At 39.0% G+C, this 22,505-nt stretch overlaps 2 protein-coding genes across 5 annotated transcripts; one reads left to right on the forward strand and one right to left on the reverse strand.

Annotated features, from left to right (window-relative positions):
* Positions 1–5,829: 5,829 nt before the first annotated feature.
* LOC148862708 (U-box domain-containing protein 33-like) lies at positions 5,830–8,956 on the forward strand. The gene is made up of 4 exons (XM_088979999.1): positions 5,830–6,483; positions 7,393–7,511; positions 7,609–7,727; positions 8,422–8,956. Exons 1-4 carry the CDS (start codon positions 6,234–6,236, stop codon positions 8,636–8,638), a joined length of 705 nt encoding a protein of 234 aa, XP_088836125.1. The 5' UTR covers positions 5,830–6,233; the 3' UTR covers positions 8,639–8,956.
* A 1,281-nt stretch (positions 8,957–10,237) lies between these two features.
* On the reverse strand, positions 10,238–15,469 carry LOC148862709 (serine/threonine-protein kinase D6PKL1-like). 4 transcript variants are annotated; one of them, XM_088979996.1, is made up of 4 exons: positions 14,815–15,139; positions 14,619–14,673; positions 12,954–14,277; positions 10,238–11,293 (listed from the first exon to the last, which is right to left on the reverse strand). In XM_088979996.1, the coding sequence occupies exons 3-4, from the start codon at positions 14,216–14,218 to the stop codon at positions 10,417–10,419; spliced, it is 2,142 nt and encodes a 713-aa protein (XP_088836122.1). In that variant the 5' UTR covers positions 14,219–14,277; positions 14,619–14,673; positions 14,815–15,139; the 3' UTR covers positions 10,238–10,416. The 4 variants fall into 4 exon arrangements, with proteins under 4 accessions (XP_088836122.1, XP_088836123.1, XP_088836120.1 ...); XM_088979997.1 differs by having other exon boundaries at positions 12,954–14,365; positions 14,815–15,103; XM_088979994.1 differs by having other exon boundaries at positions 14,619–15,469.
* Positions 15,470–22,505: the final 7,036 nt, after the last annotated feature.

Here is a 22,505-nt window from a genome sequence, read left to right on the forward strand (position 1 = left end):
AAACAGGGGAGAAAGCGAGTAATCTTTGGGGAAGAACCCGGTGAGAATGCTCCGAAGCTCAAGTTAGTGTTTCCTCAAAGGCAAGATAAAACCAGATGGCACAAAGTTATCACATACCTCGTTCTTGGGGGGTGGAGAGACTTTTATAACCACTTCGCGCACTCACTCCTAAGCTTCTGTCAGGTCGGGTATGATTACCCCTGCGCTTCTGCTAGTTCGAGTGTCATCACCTCTGCTGGGGCAGAACTGCCACTGCTTTCTTTGTCGGAGTTGTCTCTATAACTGGAGATGGCGGTGGCAGGTGGCCATTGAAGTGCGGCTGTCAAGCGTCAAATCCCAAGTCAGTCAGGTGCGCCATCCCTGGATACGGACTCCTTCGGTGTCAGGTACGGTGCGGTTGTTCAGTTCGGCGTCCTGGAGGCGAAGTGCTGGAGTGGTGTGTGAGGTGAAGTCTTGAGTTTGGATAGAGGTGTGGCCCGAACTGCCATGGGGCGGGCCAGTTTGGGTTGTTGCCTTTTGTGTTTGTAAGGCTCGGGGTCTAAGGGAGAGCTCGTGCTCCTTGTAAGGAGTTCGGACCGCGGATTCCTCTTTTCGAAGCTCGCGCCTTGAGCGTACTGTTGTACTGAGCTACTGTCTTTCCACGTATTGAGTGGTTACGAAGTCGGGCCAAATCTTCCTTCATCAGTTTTATTTGCGGCTGAGAAGTCTAGCTGGTTTAGTAGAAATTCTCATATTGTGCGCCTAAAGATATGACATAGGCCTAGGTTGGGCAAACATCTATAGATCTTATTTGTGTTTTTTCATTTTCTGCACTACTACATCATTATATAAGGCTTTTACTTGGAAGAAATCGTTAGAATCAAATTTACCCCCACCACCTTGGGTGAGGCTACCTGGGGCAACACTTGTTCTGTTTTTCATCCTCTTCTTGATAGTTTCAATAGATTTTTGCCATAATTTCATAAATGTCAAATGCTTTCTTCTTTTGACCCTTTCCGCTTGGTAGTTTACAATAAAGGCTTTAATGGTGCCAATGATGGTATCACCACAATCACTAATTTGAGTTTTTGTACTTCTGTAGTGGGTTGTTCACTACCACATGCATTCGCCTCAAATAATAGAGGTTGCCCCCCCAAATATCACATCAACACAATTATATTCTAAACAACTCATGATGCAAAGTCTCTTTCTTAACGTGATTAATAATATAGTCTTTGAAAAAAAAAAAGGTTTTGATTTTATTTTCATGTCTATGGCGATTTTATGGTCATTTGTTTTTTTTTTTTTTTTTTTCATCCCATCCTAATCCAATTTTTCAAATCTCGAATTTGAAAATTCATTGTACCTAAACTTCAAATTTTAAGTTTTATTACTAAACTCAATTTGGTTTCAGTTTTTTCGGTTTTTTAATAGTTCAGTTTTATGTTTTATAAATTTGGTTTTTAAAAATTCAGTTTTTCGGTTTAGTTTTTAATTGAATAAACCGAATGCTCACCCCTACCTGGTAGCTTGGTACAATTAGAGCTGTCAATGGGTCGGATCTAAGTCAGAACCAGCTAGAACTGAAACCGACCCAACATAAAATAACGAGGACCTAAAATCAAACCGGACCCGATAATCTTGAATTTTTAGACCCAGAACCAAACTAATCAATTCTCGAGTAACAGACCCAATTGTAATAAATAAATACATACATACATATATATATATAGAAACATTATATCGGGACCCAGAACCAACCCATCTAGAACCAAAACCGGCTCAATCGGTTTGGGTCCATGGGGTCGGATCCGACCCATTGATTGCCCTAAGTACAAAGAACCTCTCTCAGCACATATTTATTCAAACACGGTTACATGCATACATGCATAAACACGTCACACTTACAATGAAACAAGAATGATAGTTAACAAATAAACAAATTAAATGCAGTCTCACTAGAACTAAAATATCCGAAACCTAACATGCAATATCTAAAGCACTATATATAGATAACCTTTCCGTGGATAACCTGTCATGATAACATGAACATCCAAATCCCTATGGACAAAATCACCATTGATAACTTGTAACGATAGCATGAACATCCAAATCCCTATATCCCTATAGAAAACCTGTCTATGAATAACCTACAATTATAGCATGATTATCCTAAAATTTCTAAAGATAACTTGTAATGATAATATGTATATCCAAATCACTCCATAGATAACCTATATAATGATGGAGAATTGAATTGAACTGAATTCTCAATACATAAATAGAATATAAGGGTATATAACATACTGTCTCATGAGAATAACAGAATGAACAAATGAGAATCTAAGAGACAGTAATAAATCCCAAACAAATCCACACAAAGAGAATCAAATGTGAAAATGATGAACCATAAATGAGATTGACAAAACTGTAGGAAGAAAGCAATTAAAGGCTGTTCGAATAGGCTTTTTATGACTAAGAATATCTCTCAATGAAATAAAGCACATAAGTATAAAGATATTTTCAATTCAAAGTAGTAAAGGCTGTTCGAATAGGCTTTGTCTGACCAAAGCCAACCTCGAAAAGGAGGTGAGAAAAAGATATTTCGACCAAGACAAGTAATGGAGCTGCAACCAATAGGTTTTGATGCAAGAAAGGTTTTACTTAATTAGGAAGAGAACTTTGGCACCGTTGAAATTATAGATACGGTCACTTTTTTTCACGGTGGATGTTAAAGCCCTTTCATCCAACTTCCAACATTTTGAAATTTTTCAGAAAACAAGGAGACACGGACTCAAGCAATTGTACCTAACCAAAGCTGTTTTCTTACTTGCAGGGTGTTAAATAACATTTTTAGTTTTGCTTTTGAAAATAACTACCACGTCAATAGAATTATATTGTTTTTGTTGATTTAAAGTTGTTTTTGTTTTTAAAAATAAAAATAATCATATTGTAGAACGTGGCCAGATCTCCTGCCCATACAAACTTTGTCCACGTCTATCCACATAACATTGCAGCCACACATGGAGAACATCTCATAATCCTACATGATATTATGCAGGGAGAGATATTCCCAATTCAGGGGTAGTATTTTATGAGTAAACATGAACAAAGTTCTCGTAAGCAGGTGATTCGGTGTCTTGTAGAACACACCCCCCCCCACCCCCACCCTTATTGTTGGTTTGGACTTCAGATTAGTTATAAATGGATAGTGTGTTGGGTAGCGGTGTTGAGCCTGTGGACTATGGAGTGGATTGTGTTGGCATGGTGTCGTTATAATTATTTGGTTCTTTCAGGGATTTAATGATTACCATAGTTCCTTCACTCTCTAAAATTAACAAGCATACCTGGTTGGTATAAAGTGATGGTGAAAGAATAATATCAGAATTAGCTGAACTTGATGAATGTTTTAGGGGATGTTTAACGAATAATAATAGAATTTGGATCTATCATTCAAAATCTACTACAAGACATTATAGTCATACATTTGAAACATCTCCCCATAAATGACAACATACAAGTATAAAAGATGTTCCTTATACGAGGCTGTAGTATTAGATCTCAGATTCATATATAATAAAAGTCATTGTGGTGCATTTACACTCTGACAGATATAGGTAGGGCTGGAAGTTGGGTTGCCCAACTAGAAGAATTTCAACTATATTGGGTTTGGTTTAGGTTTCGGGCCCATTGAAAATATAACAAATTTTCACAATCCAACTTGGCCCAAATTGCACCCCTAGATGTAGAGAATTATTGTCAGTTAAACAGCCCCTAATGTAACCATCAAGTGCAGTTAATCCAAACTCCTAAACATGACCCGAGCTCAAAAAAATAAAAAATAAAAAATAAAATAAAGCATCCACCATAGGAGATGTTTTCCATGGATGTTAGTGTCTTGTGGATAGGGTGTGGAGTTCAAATGAGCCCCCCCACAACGTCCCACAGCACATCCCCGCCATGTATTGGGAACATCTCCCGATGATGACATATCATCAATTTTGGTATTATCATCAGGAGATGTTCCCAATACATAGCAGGAATGTTCTGTGGGATGTTGTGGAGGGGTCAATTTTGTGAGGGGTTGATTTGATCTCTAGGGTGTGGGCAGCAGATCCCACAGATGCAGTGCAGACTCCCTACTCTGACGATCTGACTTCGCTTGAGAGAATTTAGTGAATGGGCCACAGCCACCCATCAAAGTGGATAGGGGCGGTGCGGAACCTCCCAGTTTGAACTTTGAAATTTGCAGATAATGACACACCCAGAAAAACCTGAAACCACAGATTGAAAACAACACTTCCACCTCCAGAGTCGTGATGGACATGATCCCACTGGGATGAGGATGAATAGTTTTTCCATGGATTTCCATCGAAGAGATTTTTCATATCATATCTGTAGAAAAAAATTAATTGAGATCATCTAATTATTTTATTGAATTCATTTCTTGCTAGTTCGTAATTCTAATTCGAAACTTTGGGGGTATTCGACAATGTGGATGGTTTTGTTTTCCAGAAGAAAGAAAATTGTCAATTGTATTGTTATTTAGAAGCATTGAAGAAACAATTAATATCAAAATTGTGAAATGGTCAAAGGTATTAGAGAGGTTGGTAAAACGAGATGATCGTGGTAGAAACGCAAAGGGTGTTCCGGTAAAAGGCTTCAAAAGTTGAGTTAAGAAACCTGATTAAACTAAAATGACAAACAAGAAATAATGCAAAGCTTAACACATACATAATTGTTGTGGTTCTTCTTTCTACTTGCTGATACTGTGATTATACTACTACAAATGTTTCTAAAGCTAGTAATTTGATTAAACTAATATGACATCATTTAATAAATATAAGACATTAGTAATCTCATAACAATGAGTTAAATGAGTTAAATGAGTTAAAGTAAAAAAAGTATTAAGCTCATAATTTAACAATGAATATGACATTAAATAGACTGAAATGAAAAAAATAGGATTCATGTAGGACATGATGATGATGATGATAAAATGGGAAATTAATATGATGTACATGTTCAGTGCAAATATGCACTCTAGTTCAGTTTTGCTGGCGTTTGACAAGAAAGCATTTGTGTAAAGGTATATTTTTATATTGGGATTTGCATTTACATCCATTACAACTAAAAATCGTTTGATAAGAAAGTAAATTTTTTTCATGCAAAACTAACCTAACTTTACATCCGTATAAATCAAAATGTACTCTGTATTTATACTTTATTTGCATCATTTCCAAATACAACATTAGAGGTCAGATTCGTATACATTGTCGAATTTTCACCCTGCAACTTACTTTGGAGCATGCGTAAATGAGTAAGGGAGGAAGTTAAACCCTTCCCAAAATTTTATTGGCATGGCTAAAACTCAGTTGGTCTTCTGTTGAAAGAGAAAGGAAAATGAAGGAATCAAGTGACACGTCTCAATAAGTAGGAAAGCAAATAGTGCTTTCAGAGGGCCACCACCCCATTTTGCGAAGTAGTTGAAAAGGCAAAAGCATACATGGCCAACCAAAGGCCGCCATTTCAATTATTTTCAACCGCTGCCCTTTTTGTCTCAAGACTCCAAGGACCATAAGCATTCTTGTGTGTGGACCTAGTTAAAACCTCAAAAAATAAAGGTTTTTTTCGTTCTTCCTAACAAAGATAAAAGGAGAATAAAAAAAAAAGTCTAAGTAGTTGAATTCAACAATATTTAGGGTATGCTAAATTAAGATTTAAACCAATCACATTAAAAATGTCTTATGATCTTATTCATTATATTCTACAAAGTATATTTATCACTGATTCACACTTTTAGCTGCAAAATGCAATTAATGCACCATACTTGCCTAGAAAGAAAGAGATATGTATCAGTGATTAAATAATCCTTCCCCCATGTGCATGAATGAAGTGGGTTTACGCACTGATGATGAGTTTGAATCATTTAGCTTGGACCTGGACCGCAAAACCCATATGTTAATTTTGGGAGGAAGCAAGTTTCAAATTGTTTTTGTTCTTATCTGTGTAATGGGGGCTTAGAAGGAGAGTTGAATTGCAGAGAGAACAAAAGCACGTTGGAGCTTGGAGAATGGAGAGTGGGGTGGGCGTAGTCAGTGATCCAAGCGCCTACAGACCTTGACAAAATTAAAGAGAATCTCTTTTCCCTTTTACCACAGTACTGGACCCCCTATAAATTGCCAAACCCATATAACTTTCTTGCTCGCCCCGTCTCCCTTGCTCTGATAAATGCGACGAGAAGGCGATAAGAGATGGAGGAAGAGAATATTATGTCACCGTCGGAGGAGGAGGAGCGATCTCCTGAAATAGTAGAGCTAGGAGAAGGCAGTGAGATTATAGTAACTGCAGGCAGCAGAAATGAAGAACCTCGCGACGTTTACGTGGCTGTCGGAAAAAACGACTTGGATGTTCTGAAATGGTCTCTCGATCATGTTGTATCTCAAGGAGCTCGCTTGTATCTCATCCATGTCTTCCCTCCCATCGATTACATCCCTACTCCTGGTAACATAATTAAACTGAGCCTTTTGTATCTCTACTTTTTTTTTTTTTGCTTCAAATGTTGTTTCTCGGATGCAAAGGAGCAATTTCTATAATATATGTATATAACGATTACATCCGGCTACGTCTAGTCCAGAGATCACACTGATCATCACTTGTTGGAGGAGCTTAACTGGGAGGACTAGTAGTACTCTGTGTGGTAAATGAGTTTTTGGAGCTGAGTGTGGCCATAAAACATAGTTGATTGTCTTTATATCTCAAGCTGCCTAATTAATCCAGGAAGGATATGGGTGAGTTAGCCTAGTCTTTCTTCTTTGATTCTCTTAGAAATTAATTAACCAGTCAGACTGGGTTGAGGAAGTGCCCACTGACCACTCCCCAAAGAGACCCGGCTGGACTTAAACAGGTCTGGGGATAACCATTGAAATTGCAAGGTTTAAGAAATCAGGGTGCGCTTAAAGAATTATTCCAACCCCAACTAACCTAGTGGTGACAGGTGATCAGGTACTCGGTGCTATATCTATCAGACCAAAGGAGTAAGAATAAAGGAACCGATTGCCTTGTGTGTTTTTGTTTACATAAATAACATTCAACATGGTTCACCAATTAAGTATATATTAGACGCACGCACTAGACAGGCTTGGCATACCTATGTTCTCTTTAATTTTATAGACACTCTCAAATTTTAGATCTCTGATCAGGCCATAGTTCATCCAACTCCAAGTGATTGTGCACTACTTGTCACAAGTACTGTCTGAAAATAAAGCAGTCAGTAGGGAGTATTTGTGTTTTATTGGTCACACAGACTTTTTATACATCTCTTTGACATTATCTTCCCTCTTAAAACTCCTGACTCATAAATGTGGTTGGGTTTTTCTTTATTTATTTTTCCTTTTTGTGGTGTGGGTGTAGTTGGGAGAGTAGCAAAGAGTCAAATGAGCCAAGAACATGTGAAGGAGTACATCCAGGTGGAGAACACCAGGAGGGAGTACCTCTTGCAGAAATACATTCGTTTGTGCCGTGATGCGAAGGTGAAGGAATGTTTTGCGCTGTATTTTTTATTCATATGGGTGCGCCTAGGAACTGCCACATCTTAATAAGATTGATGCTTACGTTTTCTTGTGTCAGGTAGCTGTAGACACAATGCTTATTGAAAGCGATCACACAGCCAAAGCAATTCTGGAACTCATTCCTGTTCTTAACATTACCAACCTTGTCATGGGAACAAAGCGAACCCCTTCCTCTAGGTAACCCTGGTCATTTTTGTTCTTGCCTTTTCTCTCTTCTAACCAAGCAAAGGGCTAAAGTAAAACTACATAAAAAATGGATACATAAGGAAAAAGGTCAGAACTTGGAATACCATACCTCTTTCTGGTTTCTGCTATAATGGGGAAATTATGTTATCGATCTGGGTTGTATACTCTATCAGATGGGAGACCTACTTACTAGTCACGTTTACAACAACACAGTCCACGTTACTCCTATAGACCTATACCCAACCTTATATTAGAGGTAAAGTTTTGTCCAACTAATTATATCCCTTAATCTTTAATCTGGCTCTCTTTCAATTAAAGCCCCAAATTTTTGCCAAGTGGAAGTTCCTGAATTGCTTAGGGAAGTTCGCTAAACAACTCAACCAGCAAACATGCTCCCCATATATGCATATTGAAAAGGGTCAAACAGCACGGCTTCACAGACTCCCCTGCCCCATTGGGAATTGTCACACAGTTCTTGGGAACAGAGTCCACTACCCACCCCCACCCTAGTCTTTATATGACAAAAAAGGAAAAAAAAAAAAAAAAAAACAATTCAGTTATTCTTACATTCCCCAGAGAGGTATCCCAGGTAATCTTCCCTGGTCCTGTCCAGCCATGAATAGTTTTTTGTTTAGCTTGTAAATCTGTCGAACCTCGTGGCTGAAGAGTTGAGTTATCTTTGCAGGCGGTCGAGGAAGGGATTGGGGAAAAGTGAATTTGTCCAGAAAAATGCTCCTGAATTTTGTGAGGTCAACATTGTTTTTGGTGGTAGAAAGGTTGTACGACAACGAATAATGGAAATGCAACCTTCTCCACCATCAAGTCGACAGAAACCAGAAATTACGCGAAATGCAGAAAGGAGCTTCTTTGAATGCGTGTGCTTTTCAGCAAAGTCTAATTGAGGGATATCATATGTTTCTCTGACTCTCTATTGGTCTTAAAATATCTGAGACCATGGTCTATATCTGAAAGACTAAAACACCTATAATGGTTGTATAAGGAAAATGCATCGTGGCAACTGGCAAGGTACCTGAAAGTTTCGAAAAAATGGGAAGAGTATGCATGCTTGCATGCAAGCGAGTGTTCACTGAATTAGTCAACTCGACAAGGACTGGGTGCACTATTGTGACTCCCTTTGGAAGGAAAGCACGAAACTGACTTGCTGATCTAACGTCCGAATGAATAATAACTAACAAGTTCTCAAGGATTTTTTAAATAACGCATTTACCTTGGTGTCTTGCTTTAACAAAAGTTAGTGAATATATTATTGAAGAAAACGAAATGTAACAGTAGTTCACGGAACACAGCAGAAACCCTTCGTCAATTATGAACTCTCGATCAATTTCTGTGCTTGTTTGTAAATGGGACAAGTGAATCTGACCACCTATTTAAGTATTGAATTAATTTAACTTTAACCATATTTTCTTGCTCCCAAATTATCAAGCACTGGTTAGTGGCAACAAAGCACCCATTGGGCTAAAATCTAACCCTTAACTCACCATGGTTGCCAAGACGGAGACCTAGTAGCATCCTTCCCTTATTCTTGCAGTATCCAATATAAACTGAAAGAACGCATAGGAGACATTATTTGTAATTATCTACTGTAGCATGCAAATAGCATCCCTTCATGCAGACCTACTCCAAAGAAGATAATGTCGATCTATGAGATGTGCAACTCTACTAGATGTTCTTAATGGAGCTTCAGGCCATACCAAAAAGCAACAAACATCCAGCAAGAGTTGCAAGGTCTCTACCATTTTGGTTTCAGTGCTTAACCTGTACCCCAAAAAAAAAGCCTTGGGAGGATACAAAACCAGAACTAATCCACTGAACCGATGAGAGTGAACCATTGCACAATGCTGGTAGGGGTTACCTCTTAAATTATTTGCAGAACCTTTATCTTAAGACGCATGTACAAAGTACAAGACTCATCCGAATAATGATCTAGATCCAAAATAAGTAATAATCTTGAAGAGCATGAATCACAAGTTATACTTTGCTTCTAGATTTTTTTTTGGCGCTTCTAGATTGTTAAGGTATGGTATGAAATGCTAGCATCTAGACAGTGCCACAGTAGATATGTGAAACTGCTCAAACTCATAACTACAGCCTGCCAAAAAATACTACCTACAGGTTCCTACGAGTAACAGAGAGAAAAACATGCAATCATTCTAACTATAAATTTAAGATCCAGCAAGCATAGGTCCAAAAAGTGCAGTTCTTTAGTTAAGAGAAACAGTGGACCTAATACCAGCAGAACGATGACACTCAATATTGATCTGTTAGAATTGAGGAGTACCACCATTAGATGATTACCAAATGTTACCCAAAGCTCTCCCACAGCATGCACTCCAACATCTCCAAATAGTTGAGGAATTGCAGTAGTTGGCTTCATTTTTCTGTATGACCATGCAAAACATTTCTACAATGACTGGCTCTGCTAAAAACAAGACGCATGCAATGGGCTACCAGAAATCATTTACGTTAGCTGTGGATAGGGGTTGACAGAAGAAAGAAAAGTAACTTCTTTACTCGTTTTTGCAGGACTTATCATGCTTAATGCAAATAAAGACTAGTTACATGTGCAACTGAGAGCAGCTACAACTTCTGATCTCCTTGCCATGGAAAAGAACCATTCAATCACAATATCTTACCATCAAACTGGTGCAACTTACAAGAATCAAAAGAAATCAATCTCTAAATAATTACCTGAAGGCTTCACATCTACTCCTGGCATCCTCTCATTTGTTGGTGCCTTTGGCACTTCTGTTCTTGTTGGGAAGTCCATTACAAAAGGCTTTGGCACATCAGGTGGACTGGCACACCGGATAAGTGCCCAATTGACACTTTGAAAGAATGGATGCTGCTTAACTTCAGTGGCCCCACGCCTATATGCAAGGCGATGTTGTGGCTCTTTCACAAGCAAACCTCTGATCAAGTCTCTTGCAGCAAAACTCACAGTAGGTGATTCAGGAAATCTTAGGGGCTGCCCTACCACATTGAAGAGGGTAGCACGGTTTCCTGAACCTTTGAATGGAGTCTTCCCAAACAAAAGCTCATAGAGAAAGATACCAAATGTCCACCAATCTACAGCACTGCCATGGCCTTCACCTTTGATGATTTCAGGGGCCAAATACTCATGGGTACCCACAAAAGACATTGACCGAGCATTTGTAGGTTCTGCAATGAGCTCTGGAAGCGGAGATACCTGATTATAAACTTCATTTTTTGGTTTTGATTTCTTTTCTTTCTTGGGTTTTCTTGACAAGAAACGTGGTGCAAAACATGTTGGTTGTATGCAAGATGGCTGGATCATGCAAGTTGGCTCGATGCAAGAAGGCTGAACACAGTAGCCAGAGTTCTTTGCTGAGTCCATGTTTGTGTTTGTGGACCTCACCAATGTTGGACAGACTGCACATCTTAGAGAGAGATCGAAATCTGAAAGCATTATATGGCCATCTTCCCTCACTAAAACATTCTCTGGTTTAAGGTCTCTATAAATGATCCCAAGCATGTGTAGGTACTCCAAAGCAAGGAGAACCTCTGCAACATAAAACCTGCACCATGATTGCAAAAGTTAATTCAATGAAACTAAAGCCAATAAACTTTTAATCCACTTGTAAAAACCATCCACACTCCACAATCACCAAATTGATACAAATAAGTTGTATACATGACATGAGGTTGAAATGTAGTGTGCAGTGCATCAAGACATGTCTGTAACACCTACCATATGCATACCATAGGGGACATAACTTGGTGTAATGGTACAATCTCAGGCTGACAAGCGTGAGAATATGGGTTCAAGTTTGAGAGCATCTATATTGATACAAATAAGTTGTACATGATACAAAGTTTGAGAATATGGCATGCCTATAACACCTACCAAATGACTATAGGGGGCATTGCTCGGTGTAATAACAAAACCTCAGGCTGACAAGCATTGGAACATGAGCTCAACTCTGAGAGCAGCCACCTTGTGGGGGGAAAAGTTAGGTCCATACCCATTCTACCCCTCCCAAGACCCCACATATCCTCTTTGTACATCTTTCCTTAATATTAATGAATCAGTTTCTGTTAGTCAGTAAAAAAATACGACCCCACATAGCTGGGATCAACATTGGATAACGGCCTTTCTATATATACATGAATTTTGCCCATATGGAATAGTTGTAACTTATTACAATCTAAAACCAAGTTCAAATTATTTCACTTGTTCACAATTTTCTTTTGGGGTGGGAATGGGTATCTAGAAAACGTAGTTCTAATTCAAGAACAAAGGAGGAAGAGGGACTGGGAAGAAGCAGTGAGCATCCAAATGATAATAGGAATTAGGAGAAGATTGGCAACAAAAATGTTTATCCAGTTTAATCCTGTGTGCAAAGTGGAGTGGATAGATGTGTCTTTTACAAATTTCATAGGTTAATGCCCAGAGAAGCACTGAAATGTGGAAAGGAATTGAAAGATATTTAATGAATTAAATAAGAAAACTAAAGAATGCCAGGAACTGAGCAAAGGGAAGAATTCCAGGCATGTGGAAGAGAGATGATATGATGTGCTTACTTATTCTAACTATCTTTAAAGTAACTTGGTAGATTTCAAAGGGAGTTCGGAGGCCATTGTTCGTGGTGGTGAAGGAAGAACAGAGTCATCTTCTTTGTGTTAAAAGCTGGAACAATGGTAGGGTTTATCAATTATAAATGACCCTAATGATGATAAAATGAAATTAAAAAGATCCTGGTTATGATTTACAAAGAAAATCACAAGTGATCCAGGCAAAAAAAATCATTTCAGAAATAATTAAAGGTACTTATTGACCATGCTAGCTCTGTACAGTGGCTTAGGTTCGGGATCATGACAAGATTTAAATATCTTCTATCATCTGAATAGACAAAAGCGCATATTTCTAAGTGATTGTAGACATGCATTTGCATGGTCAACTTATATTATATCGGTATTTTGCTTCTCAAAGGTTTAACGGCAGGAGGTCATTTTTCGTATGCCATCCTGTGGATTTATGCAGAGGAAAGTTCACCAATGCTAAAAAAACATTATATAGATTATTAGATTGTTCAAATCTTAGTTAGAAATGCATGTTCCTTTTGTACATCTTCTTTACCTTAAAGCATTGGCTACTTGCTCAGTTTAATAAGTTTTCATATGCCATCAGCTATAAGAAAAGAACCAAAGGAAATAAGAACAGGATTAGGATTATACCGAGCTGCATGCTCAGGAAAATACTTTCCTGGTTGTCGTTGACGGAGTGCATGCAGGTCTCCTCCTGGGCAAAACTCCATGACTAGGCAAGAGAACTTCTCTGTCTCGAAGTGTGTATACAAAGTAGGCAGGAACGGATGATCCAGAGACTGCAAAATCTCTCTTTCTGTCTGAGCCCTCAGAAGCTTTTTCCGACTTGCTAGAGCTGCTTTGTCCATGACCTTCATGGCAAATAAGCTTCTAGTCCCAGTTAACTCAGATAGGTAAACACTACCTATATCTCCACAGCCCAACCTCCTCAAGAGCCTGAAGTGATTCAATCCCAACACCCCATCACGAGAACGGACAGCTTGAATTGCCTCCCATCTTCTATCATTCCCTTTGTGGGGTTTGTATACAGCACTGCTCATGCTACTTGAACTACTCTCATCACTAACATCACTGCCAGTGCTTCCTCTGCAGATACTAGTTTTCCTGCTCTCTACAAAATCACAGGAGTTGCTAGCTTTGGCACTTCCACCAGATTTTTCCACACTGCTGACACGGTCACTAACATCTGTGGCAGCAAAGCTCTCCTTAGCTTCTATGTATTGGGCCTCAGTGCAGAAATTGTTATCAGGACTAGGATAACGGTTGATGCCCGACTGTGGTGCTAATGAGCTGTTATCTGGATCTTCACAAGGACCCGAAACAAAGCCTTCTTGCTTCGGCAAGCAAGTTGACTTAGGAGTCTTTGAATCGTCTATGTGATTTTTAATGCAAGGTTCCGGCTCCGGATTCGTTTCTGTTAGAACCTCCTCCTGAGTGGTTGCTCCAGCCATCTTGCTATCCTTTATGTCCACCGGTAAAGGTTGCCCTCTGTTCGATTTATGAGATTTTTTCAAGGAACTGGGTACTTCTTCCTTCTGCAAATGGTCTTGGATTGTCTTGTGGGAATGCTTCTGATGCATAGCAGGAGCTGCTGGATAGTTAGTAGTCTTGGTATCGTGATCCGGTGCGGTCACATATGAAGTGGACGAGACTCCATTACTCGATTGTTTTGGAGAAGACCGTGGCGGTGGTTGAAAAGAACGAGGATTTGCTGAGACGGGGGAAGAGTTAGAACCTGGAACGGAAGCAGAATCATGAGCTTTAGAGGAAGCACGAATTGCATCGGGCAGGAATTCTTTGGAGCAATTTGGCGTCGAAGCTGACGCGCTGCAACTCAACTCTTCAACCATAGGTTTTTGGGAGGAAGCGGTATGTAGCTCTGGAGCTGTAGCCATCAATCACACGATACTCAACTCAAATCGTCCTCTCAAGTAAACGAATCAAGACAGGGATTCTGCCGTACAAGATCAAGCAAGAAGGATAATTCAGACAAAGCGATTCAAAGATTCTCTCTTTTTTCCTCAAAATCAAAATTTCCAAATCTGCACACACGCGTTACCGATACCACCATTATTATCCCAGACAGTGAAGAGGATTCCTAAGGATTACGGAAATAAATATCTCCCGCCGAAGGAGAAAAAGGCAAGATTTAATCAATTTACGCAGTCGAACGAAAATTAAAAATAAAACACCCGGATTTCCATTGTAGTCTGCCAAGCTATTGCTGAAAGAGATTCAAAGAGAATAAGAAGTACACAAATGGGAAGAAAAAAGAAAAAAGAAAGAATCGATTACCTGATCACTGATCAGAGAATAGATCTCAGAATGCAGAGGGGGCGATCTTTCATGGCTGGAAAGTAAAATGAGACGCTTCAGAGATGAAAAGAGAGAGATTTTTTTTCTCTTTTTTTACTTTTCAGAAAAGGGCTTAATAGATCGGATCCAAACAGGAGAAGGGGGCAGTACTGGAGCTGAGAGAAGAGAACTCTACCGAATTTCTGTTATTTCGTCGTCACTCGTCTTGGAGAGATTAGACGAAACGAGTCCAACTCCAGCAGGCACCAGCAAACAAATCAAAGCAGTAGCAAATGCAATGCAAATCAATCCGTCTTTATCTTCTTGGATATTCTCTCTTCTCTCTTCCTTGTGATTTTCTTTTTCTTTTTATTCTCTCGTTTATTTTTTCCCTTTCTCTTCGGTTCTTCCTTGTTCTTCTATAGTCTACACCCAGTCACCAGCAGCAAAGCGAGAGAGAGACAGAGAGACAGAGAGACAGAGACAACTCCTGAGAAGACTCAAGACCGAAGGCTGAAGAGAGCGCCTTTTCTTTTCTTTACCTCGGATATTAATTAATTAACTAATTTCTTTTTACTAAAAAAGAAAAAGGACTATACGTATTATTTCTCTCTTATCTATTAGATAAAAAGAGGTACTTTGTCTGTCGTATTAATAGAAATAATTAATTAGAAAAAAACAACAATAATTCTTACCGAAAAAACAATTATCATTAAGTAATAAAAAGTTCAAGCCCTAAGTACCGTAGACTGTACTACTACGACGAGTACTGTAGGGTCTATTTTGGAGTTTGGTCCGAAACGAAATCTTTCTTTTCAACTCCCGGTTTAAGCTCAGGCTCTGCTGCGGTCGTGAGTCGTGACTGATTGACTCAATACTATAGAGAGCGGATGGACGCCGCTGGTCCAAGAAACTATTGCGCGAGTGGGATTTGTATAAATCGTCGACCGCAGTCAAATTGCATCTGACCATTGGATCAGAACCTAATATTTTTAAAGCTTTCTTTTCTTTGTCCCCTGGGGCTGGGAGTGTGAAAGAAGACCAAGATTTGACAGGGTTGTGGAGGTTTGGAGGAACGGAGACAAGAATAGAAAGGCTTTGATTTGATAAACTGAGAGAGTAATTAAATTAATTAATTGGACTAGAGGAGTTATGTTGGATTCAGATGAGAAGACAGTATGAGAGGAGTAGAGGTGCGGTAGCACTGTAGCACTTATCTTGTAAGTATATATCACAAATCACTACTCACAAAGCATTTTTTGGGTTGGGGGAAGATGGGAAGATTCATGAGTCATGAGGGTGGGGGGGGACTGAGGAGGTGTCACATGCATGCACGTGAACCAGGAAGGCAAGATGCATGTGGATCGCTGTGTCAAATGGTGGCGCATGATAATAAAATACGCTTCCGGTGCTTTTTAGTTTTTAACCGCCCTAGGCAAGGGAGGAGGGAGCAGGCGCTCGATCGGGGCTTCTTCCTCTTCTTTTCCAAATTCCAATTCCAATTGTGGATGAATCCAATTTTCCAAAAATTTATTTGCTTAAAATAATGTAATATTTTTGGGGGAATGGATTCGATGGGAGATGGGATACCCCAACATCAAGTGAGTAGGGTGGTTGAGTGCAGTGCATGGAGATGGGAGATGGGAGATGGGGAAGAGCAACACGTTCACATCAGGACGGAAGGATAAGGAAGAAGGACCTACTCTTTTTTTCGTGTCCCAATGTCCAAACGAATACGACACAGATGGCCAGGGCTCCCACATCCCACTGGCCTCTAGGATCATCCATATGATCGGTTTTTAGAATTTACTTTTACACTTGGGGCAGGACTCACCAGGAGGCGGCAAATTGCGATGTGAGCGAATACCAAATAGGCAAATACTCAATTCCCTTTCCCTCTCTCTTACTGTACTCTGTGCTTCATCCACTCTGTACCTGTACGATTGCTACGTGCCAACAATTTAGCCACCTCAGACTACGATTCATCCCATCATTACCACCTTGTTGGGAGTTGGAACTTGAAGCCAATCAAAAAAAAAAAAAAGAAAATCACATTCGGTGTGCAGAGTAGTTTATGCTTGTCTCCTTTTGTTTATTATTATTATTGTTACTGATTGCAGCTTTTATTATTGTTTAGGAGGAAATCCAAAGTCGGATCCGGAGGGCTCAACTTAACTAAATTTGATGACTGGCACATGGGTTTACTTCTGAACAACAAGGTGCAACGTGGCTAACCTACAGACGAGGTCCACTAACTTGCCACTTGTCTCATAAGCTGTTACAATGCTCAGCGAGTGACACAGTAACCTATAACCTACTTCTAGTTTTCGATTCACTATTTCACTCTACCGACGAAACAAGATCCACCAACTCAGAGGTTTGGCATACCTCGGGCTCAGCTAAACAAGCTCACGCCCATCCTCCTTCCAACTTGCACGAATCCCTACGCAATGCGCGAAGCTCAAAATATGTCCAACTAAGCGAGAGTGCAAGAATGCGACACAACAGTTCATTTCCGCTGGTGTCCTCCCAAGTACTCCACTGATGAATGATGAATGATGAACATGAACATGAACATATATATAATCAGTCGGGTAAATGTTCTGTTTTTTCAAGCCTTTTTGGAGTTACGTTTCAGCCTAGGAGTCGAATGCGTCGTCCTTTGGGGAGCTCGGAAGCCTAGGAGTCGTATCCGTCTGCCAAAGTATAAAAATGTACCAGATCCAAAGCCCAAAGGATCTACCCTTCCATCTATGATTTGAACCGGCTCTTAGTCGAAAAAATGAGCTGGGGTAACCTCCAGAGATCGGCTCATGGCCTGAGTATTAAGAAAAGGGTTAGCTCACGTCACCCAATCACAACCTGGTTTGACGGTATACATTTGCAGGGTGGAAGCCTATTATATTGAAGATAAATTGTGTTTTGATCACTGGTATTGGCATTTTGATGCACACTTTCCAGAGGTTCACCAAATTAAAGAAAAAAATAACTCCTACATTAGAAAATTAAAGCTCCTCATGACAGTGTGCTCAGTGCTCACTGCTTTCCTTTAATCTGGTGCAATCACACTGATAAAGAATTTTGTGTTTGGTGAACCTCTGTAAATAGTGCATCAAAATGCCAATACCAGTCATTTTGGTCATTTTCAACAATTGTTCAGCAGAATCGCCATACTCTGCTCTTCGAAATCGCAATCATGAGAACCAATGGTGGTTCAGGAAGTCGAAGGAAAGTACCTACTTAATGGAATCTCAGCTGATACTTGTTAGCCAACTGCTTAGTCCTGATTAGGGTATACATAGTTCTCCAGCAATCTGACCTTCCCATGAGATGTATTCAAGTACTCGAGAAGTTGGATGGTTTTGTAGTGACAGATATAGAGTATGAACAGAACGCTTAACCTTCATTCATTCACAAATTTTATCTCCAAACATTCCCTCACCCCCAATCCCCAACAAAAAGAATGGAAGTACAAATTTTATGGTTAAAAGAGGAGAATGGACAGTGGGTGGTAATAGTACGTGGCTTTGTCATTCCCTCAGCCCAATCTCCCAGTTGACTGTACATTAAGCCCCTTCTCTCTGGGTTCTTATTTTCCACTTAATGATGAATTACATCTGAAATTGTGTAAGCTTGGCTTTTTCACACTTTCCCCACAACACATGTTCTGCCAAAAGAGAAGCAGACATAAGGAGTAAAACAATAGCAATGCCACAAAATGCTTTTCTGTCTTTGGCATTTGTTTCCTTGACAATATGTTGGGACATTTATGTCAAACCATTAATCAGATGCCTATGTATATACCCTGAAATGACAGTAATGGCATAACTTTTGCATGTAATACAGTCATATAATTGAAGTGAAAAATTTATGATGATCTCACCAAATCTAAACAATGGGTAAAGGATCAGCACATAGATGAAAGACACAAGCAAAGCTACATAATGTGCTCCTTCATGTTATACCAGCATCAATACAGATCATTCAATCAATCACTGGATATACACCCTCACCTTTACTCAATAGGTGGTCCCTTGTAGTGAAATGGCTTTTGGACTCTAATACAATTAAGCACTTAAATATCTAGCTTCTGAGTCTGCTAAGCTGAAAACAACTAGAATTTTGATATTAGAAATGCAAACAAGTTTTTCTGTTTACATGAGCTGAAGTTTAACCAATGGTTTTTAGGTTTTTGGTTAACAAATCTGCTGATTTTGATCAAAACTTCCATATAATTACTCTTATGGTGCCTTTTGTTTCAATATTCTTCAATCATTAAGATTGCATATGAGACTACACTATAGGCTGAAAGTGACAAACAAATAAAAGAAAGAAAGAAAGAAAGGCAAAAAAGGTGGGAGAGAGAGAGAGAGAGGTTCATTTGTAATGGACCATACAAGCATGGAGTGTTGGGTGTTTGGAGTTTCTTTATGTTATACTCCTTGCATTGACAGCATTATACACAACTTAAAATCAGAGTAGCAGACATGGATGTATGCTCTTTATTCCACTCCATTGATAAGAAGTTTATATCGTAATACACAGAGGTTACACAGAGATGACACAACTAATCTGAGAATCTGGTGTTGATAAACACCTCTAAAAGAAAGTAGAGCATGTATGGAGAAAGTGGTGCTGCTGCTTAGCTGTACAAGGAAATGCAATTTTAAGTCTAGCATTGTCAAAGTGATAGTCTGGAGGAGGGAAAGCAAAACAGCATCTTCTTAATATTATATTGAAATTAGATAGTTCTATTTTTTCATGATAAACTTTCAAGTTAGCTTGAACTCATAGTGTAAGAAAAGAAAGATAAAACCAAACAATCATACAAAATTACGAGACTTATAAAGAGTCTCCACCATGAGAATAAGCCTGTCTGAACCAGGACCTTTATAGATAACCCAAATTGAAATCCCAAACATACTAGGGAATCCAGTTTCAATGTAAAAAAAAAAAAAAAACTCATATGGATTTTGACCATGGTTTTGAAAACCGGGCCAGAAATGCAACCACTTTGGCCACTGGTTCCCGGGTCAAACTGAACCCGGGTCAGACGGTTTTGGGGTCCAAAACCTGACTGGACACATGACTGGTTCCCGGGTCAACTAGTCCAATTCAAAACCATGGTTTTGACCAGTAGTTATACTTTTCTCTGAAGGGGATTCTAAATTCTAGTCATCAGGGGGGTAAATATTTGAGTTAGAATTTGGGCAATACAAACTTCATGGATTATGATTGTACCTAGCAATTATTGACAGCTCAAGAATCAGAAGAAGGTAACCAAATGAGGTAATTTCTCAGGAAAAACAGAATGATGTTTGTCAAGTAGTGAAATCTGGTTTAAACACTTTGCCTATACCCACTATTAAGAGTATATTGCCGGTTTGATCATGAAAGAGAGAAGAAAAATGAAAGCAAGCTCAAGTTCTAGTAAAGATATTTTTCGACACAAAATTCCCAGTTTTTATAGTTCAAATTTAACCATTTACGACTCCCATTGATTACCTGAATGAGAATTTTAATTCAAGAATGTACCTAAACAAAATTAAATAAATAAAGGAGATTTAAGAAGACATGACGAGCATAAAGATGTTACTCATATCCCATAGGCCAAAACCCAAATGTGTAAGAGAGTGTCAAGCATATTCTTACCACAATGTGGTCAACGATGAGAGCAGCATCCACCATTCCACCTCCTCTTCCCCCGCAACAGAGAACACTGTAGAAGTGTAGAGTTCTTATCAAAACATCATTTCACCATCACAAGGCAATTAAGATATTTTTCCTGTCTTACTCTCAAGGAAAAACCCAAACCTATTTGTTGGGATTTGTGCCTTGGATTACGAGGAAATCGCGTAGTTTTCATTGGATGGTTCCCCATTTGGAAACAACACTTTTTTTTTCGTGTTTCAGTTTTCTTGTGAGAAGAGAAAGTGGTTTCTTTGCTGTTCTTTAATATAAATTTATTTAATGCATGAGAGACATCATTTAGGAATGTGAGATATATGGCTTCTTTATAATTTCCTTGATGTTTCTGGCTTTCTGCAGAGCACTCGTGTAAACATTTCCTCCCTTTCGTTCTTTCAGCATTACATATATCTTGAAGTTTGTTCTTAGAAATTTAGGTAATGGGATTGAGGAAAACTGGAAAACACTCAAACACGTATTATCATCTGGGAATTATTTCGAACAGTTGAAAGAGTAGAAGGAAAGAGTACCGTTTAACATCTCCACATTCATTTGAATTGAAACTAATTCAGAAAAGCAAAGTGATAGAGGTTAGATCAATTAAAGCACGAATGGAGCTGAGCTCAAATAATCACTCAGAGGGTGAGAAGGAAAGCATTGAATGCAGAAGTTCTTAGGCTGAGGAGTATATTTCAATTTTCAATGACATTGTAGAGTTGTAGCTGTAGGGGTAAATTTTCTCGAACCCCTATCTTTATGCAGAAAACTAAAAACGCCTCTGTGGCTACAGAAAATTCCAGCCCTCTCCCCCTATAAACCACATCCTGTCCGTGAATTTAAATCAATTTACAGTTAGGATGCATTCCCCCTATGTACTATATGGGCTGATTGGTCATTCTCCCAAAATATTATTCGGATCATCAGTCTATTATGCGTTATAATAAACAAGAGAAGAGAGCCGAGAGCCGTTGGGTTGTGACTTGTGAGGGGCACAGAAAACCGCACCAAACATTCGCAATCACAGGCAAAGAATAAGGAGAACAAAATCCAAGAAATAGGCTGCCACGCGGATGACCCGGACTGTGCCGTACTAACCGAACTAACCGGACCAAGGCGACCCGAGCACCGAGGCGCTGTCACCCTGCATGGCAGCAGAGAGCACTCAGCAGATAATAGGTGCCGCAACAACCCGGGCAATGCTGGATTTGAACATGAACACAGTTCATGTCTCAGTTCTTTTCTACTTACTGATTTTTCTTTTTATCTCTTTTGAAATACAAGAGAAGGTGGTCACTTATAAAGAACTATACTAAGACTCGGAAAAAAAAATGGTTTTCTTATTGATGCGTTTATTTCAAGTTTCAAAATGGAATAGACATGGTTTATCAGGTGAAATTTTTTTGTAATAAACGAGGTATTGACCGTGAAATATTTTAGATGAAATGATGGTAGATGTGGGAAGGAACCGTTCAACATAAAAGCATATATTTTATTCTCGCCCATAAAATTTAATTAATTATAATGGAAGTCACGAGGATAAAACATTAATGTGGTGTTTGAAATTGTATGCATTTATTGAATAAATGTTGTTTATATTAGTTTTCCCACTATGCTAATCCCTAATCATAAAGAATTGTGAAAAGATGTCTTGATTTATGTGCATGTCTATCGTTAAGGGAAGTTTCAATTTAACGCTTCTTCCAACAGGTAATGTTTAATCATGATTTTTCTGATATGGGGCCTAATGATACCTAAGTGTCATTAAACGGATTCATTATTATTTTTCTTTGTTTTATAAATAGATCAAGTACAAATGCTTAAGGAATAAATGCCCACAATTCCAAATACATACTTAAAACCACTTAGTCAAACAAGCTCTAATACCATCTTAATTCTTAATACCCTTCAACCTAAAAGTTTAAGTCGTTAGGTATGACAGCGTTCAATTTTAATGGCCCCGTATAAAGAATTGAATTTTGGATATGCACATTGGAAATTCCCACTTAGGAACCACTGCATGGTATAATGGTAAAATTTTAGGATGACAAGCTTGACAATGCAAGCTTGAATTTAAAAAAGAAAGCCCATCCCATGGTTTTTAAAACCTACCCGGTGATCGAACCGGTCAGGGGTCCGGTTACTAGGTCAAAGGTCCGACCGTTTGAATCAAATGCTTGGCCCATTTTGACAGAAATAAAA

This window comes from Nelumbo lutea, chromosome 3 (assembly GCF_056320005.1).
Source record: "Nelumbo lutea isolate HS-2025 chromosome 3, American lotus-T2T, whole genome shotgun sequence".
Lineage (NCBI taxonomy): Eukaryota > Viridiplantae > Streptophyta > Magnoliopsida > Proteales > Nelumbonaceae > Nelumbo > Nelumbo lutea.

Coding starts and splice junctions, on each gene's coding strand:
- LOC148862708 (XM_088979999.1), top strand. CDS start 6,234: ATGGAGGAAGAGAATATTATGTCACCGTCGGAGGAGGAGGAGCGATCT. Junction 7,512..7,608: donor GTTTGTGCCGTGATGCGAAG/GTGAAGGAATGT, acceptor TTCTTGTGTCAG/GTAGCTGTAGACACAATGCT. Junction 7,728..8,421: donor AAGCGAACCCCTTCCTCTAG/GTAACCCTGGTC, acceptor TTATCTTTGCAG/GCGGTCGAGGAAGGGATTGG.
- LOC148862709 (XM_088979994.1), bottom strand. CDS start 14,218: ATGGCTACAGCTCCAGAGCTACATACCGCTTCCTCCCAAAAACCTATG. Junction 11,294..12,953: donor TTTCCTGAGCATGCAGCTCG/GTATAATCCTAA, acceptor ATCATGGTGCAG/GTTTTATGTTGCAGAGGTTC.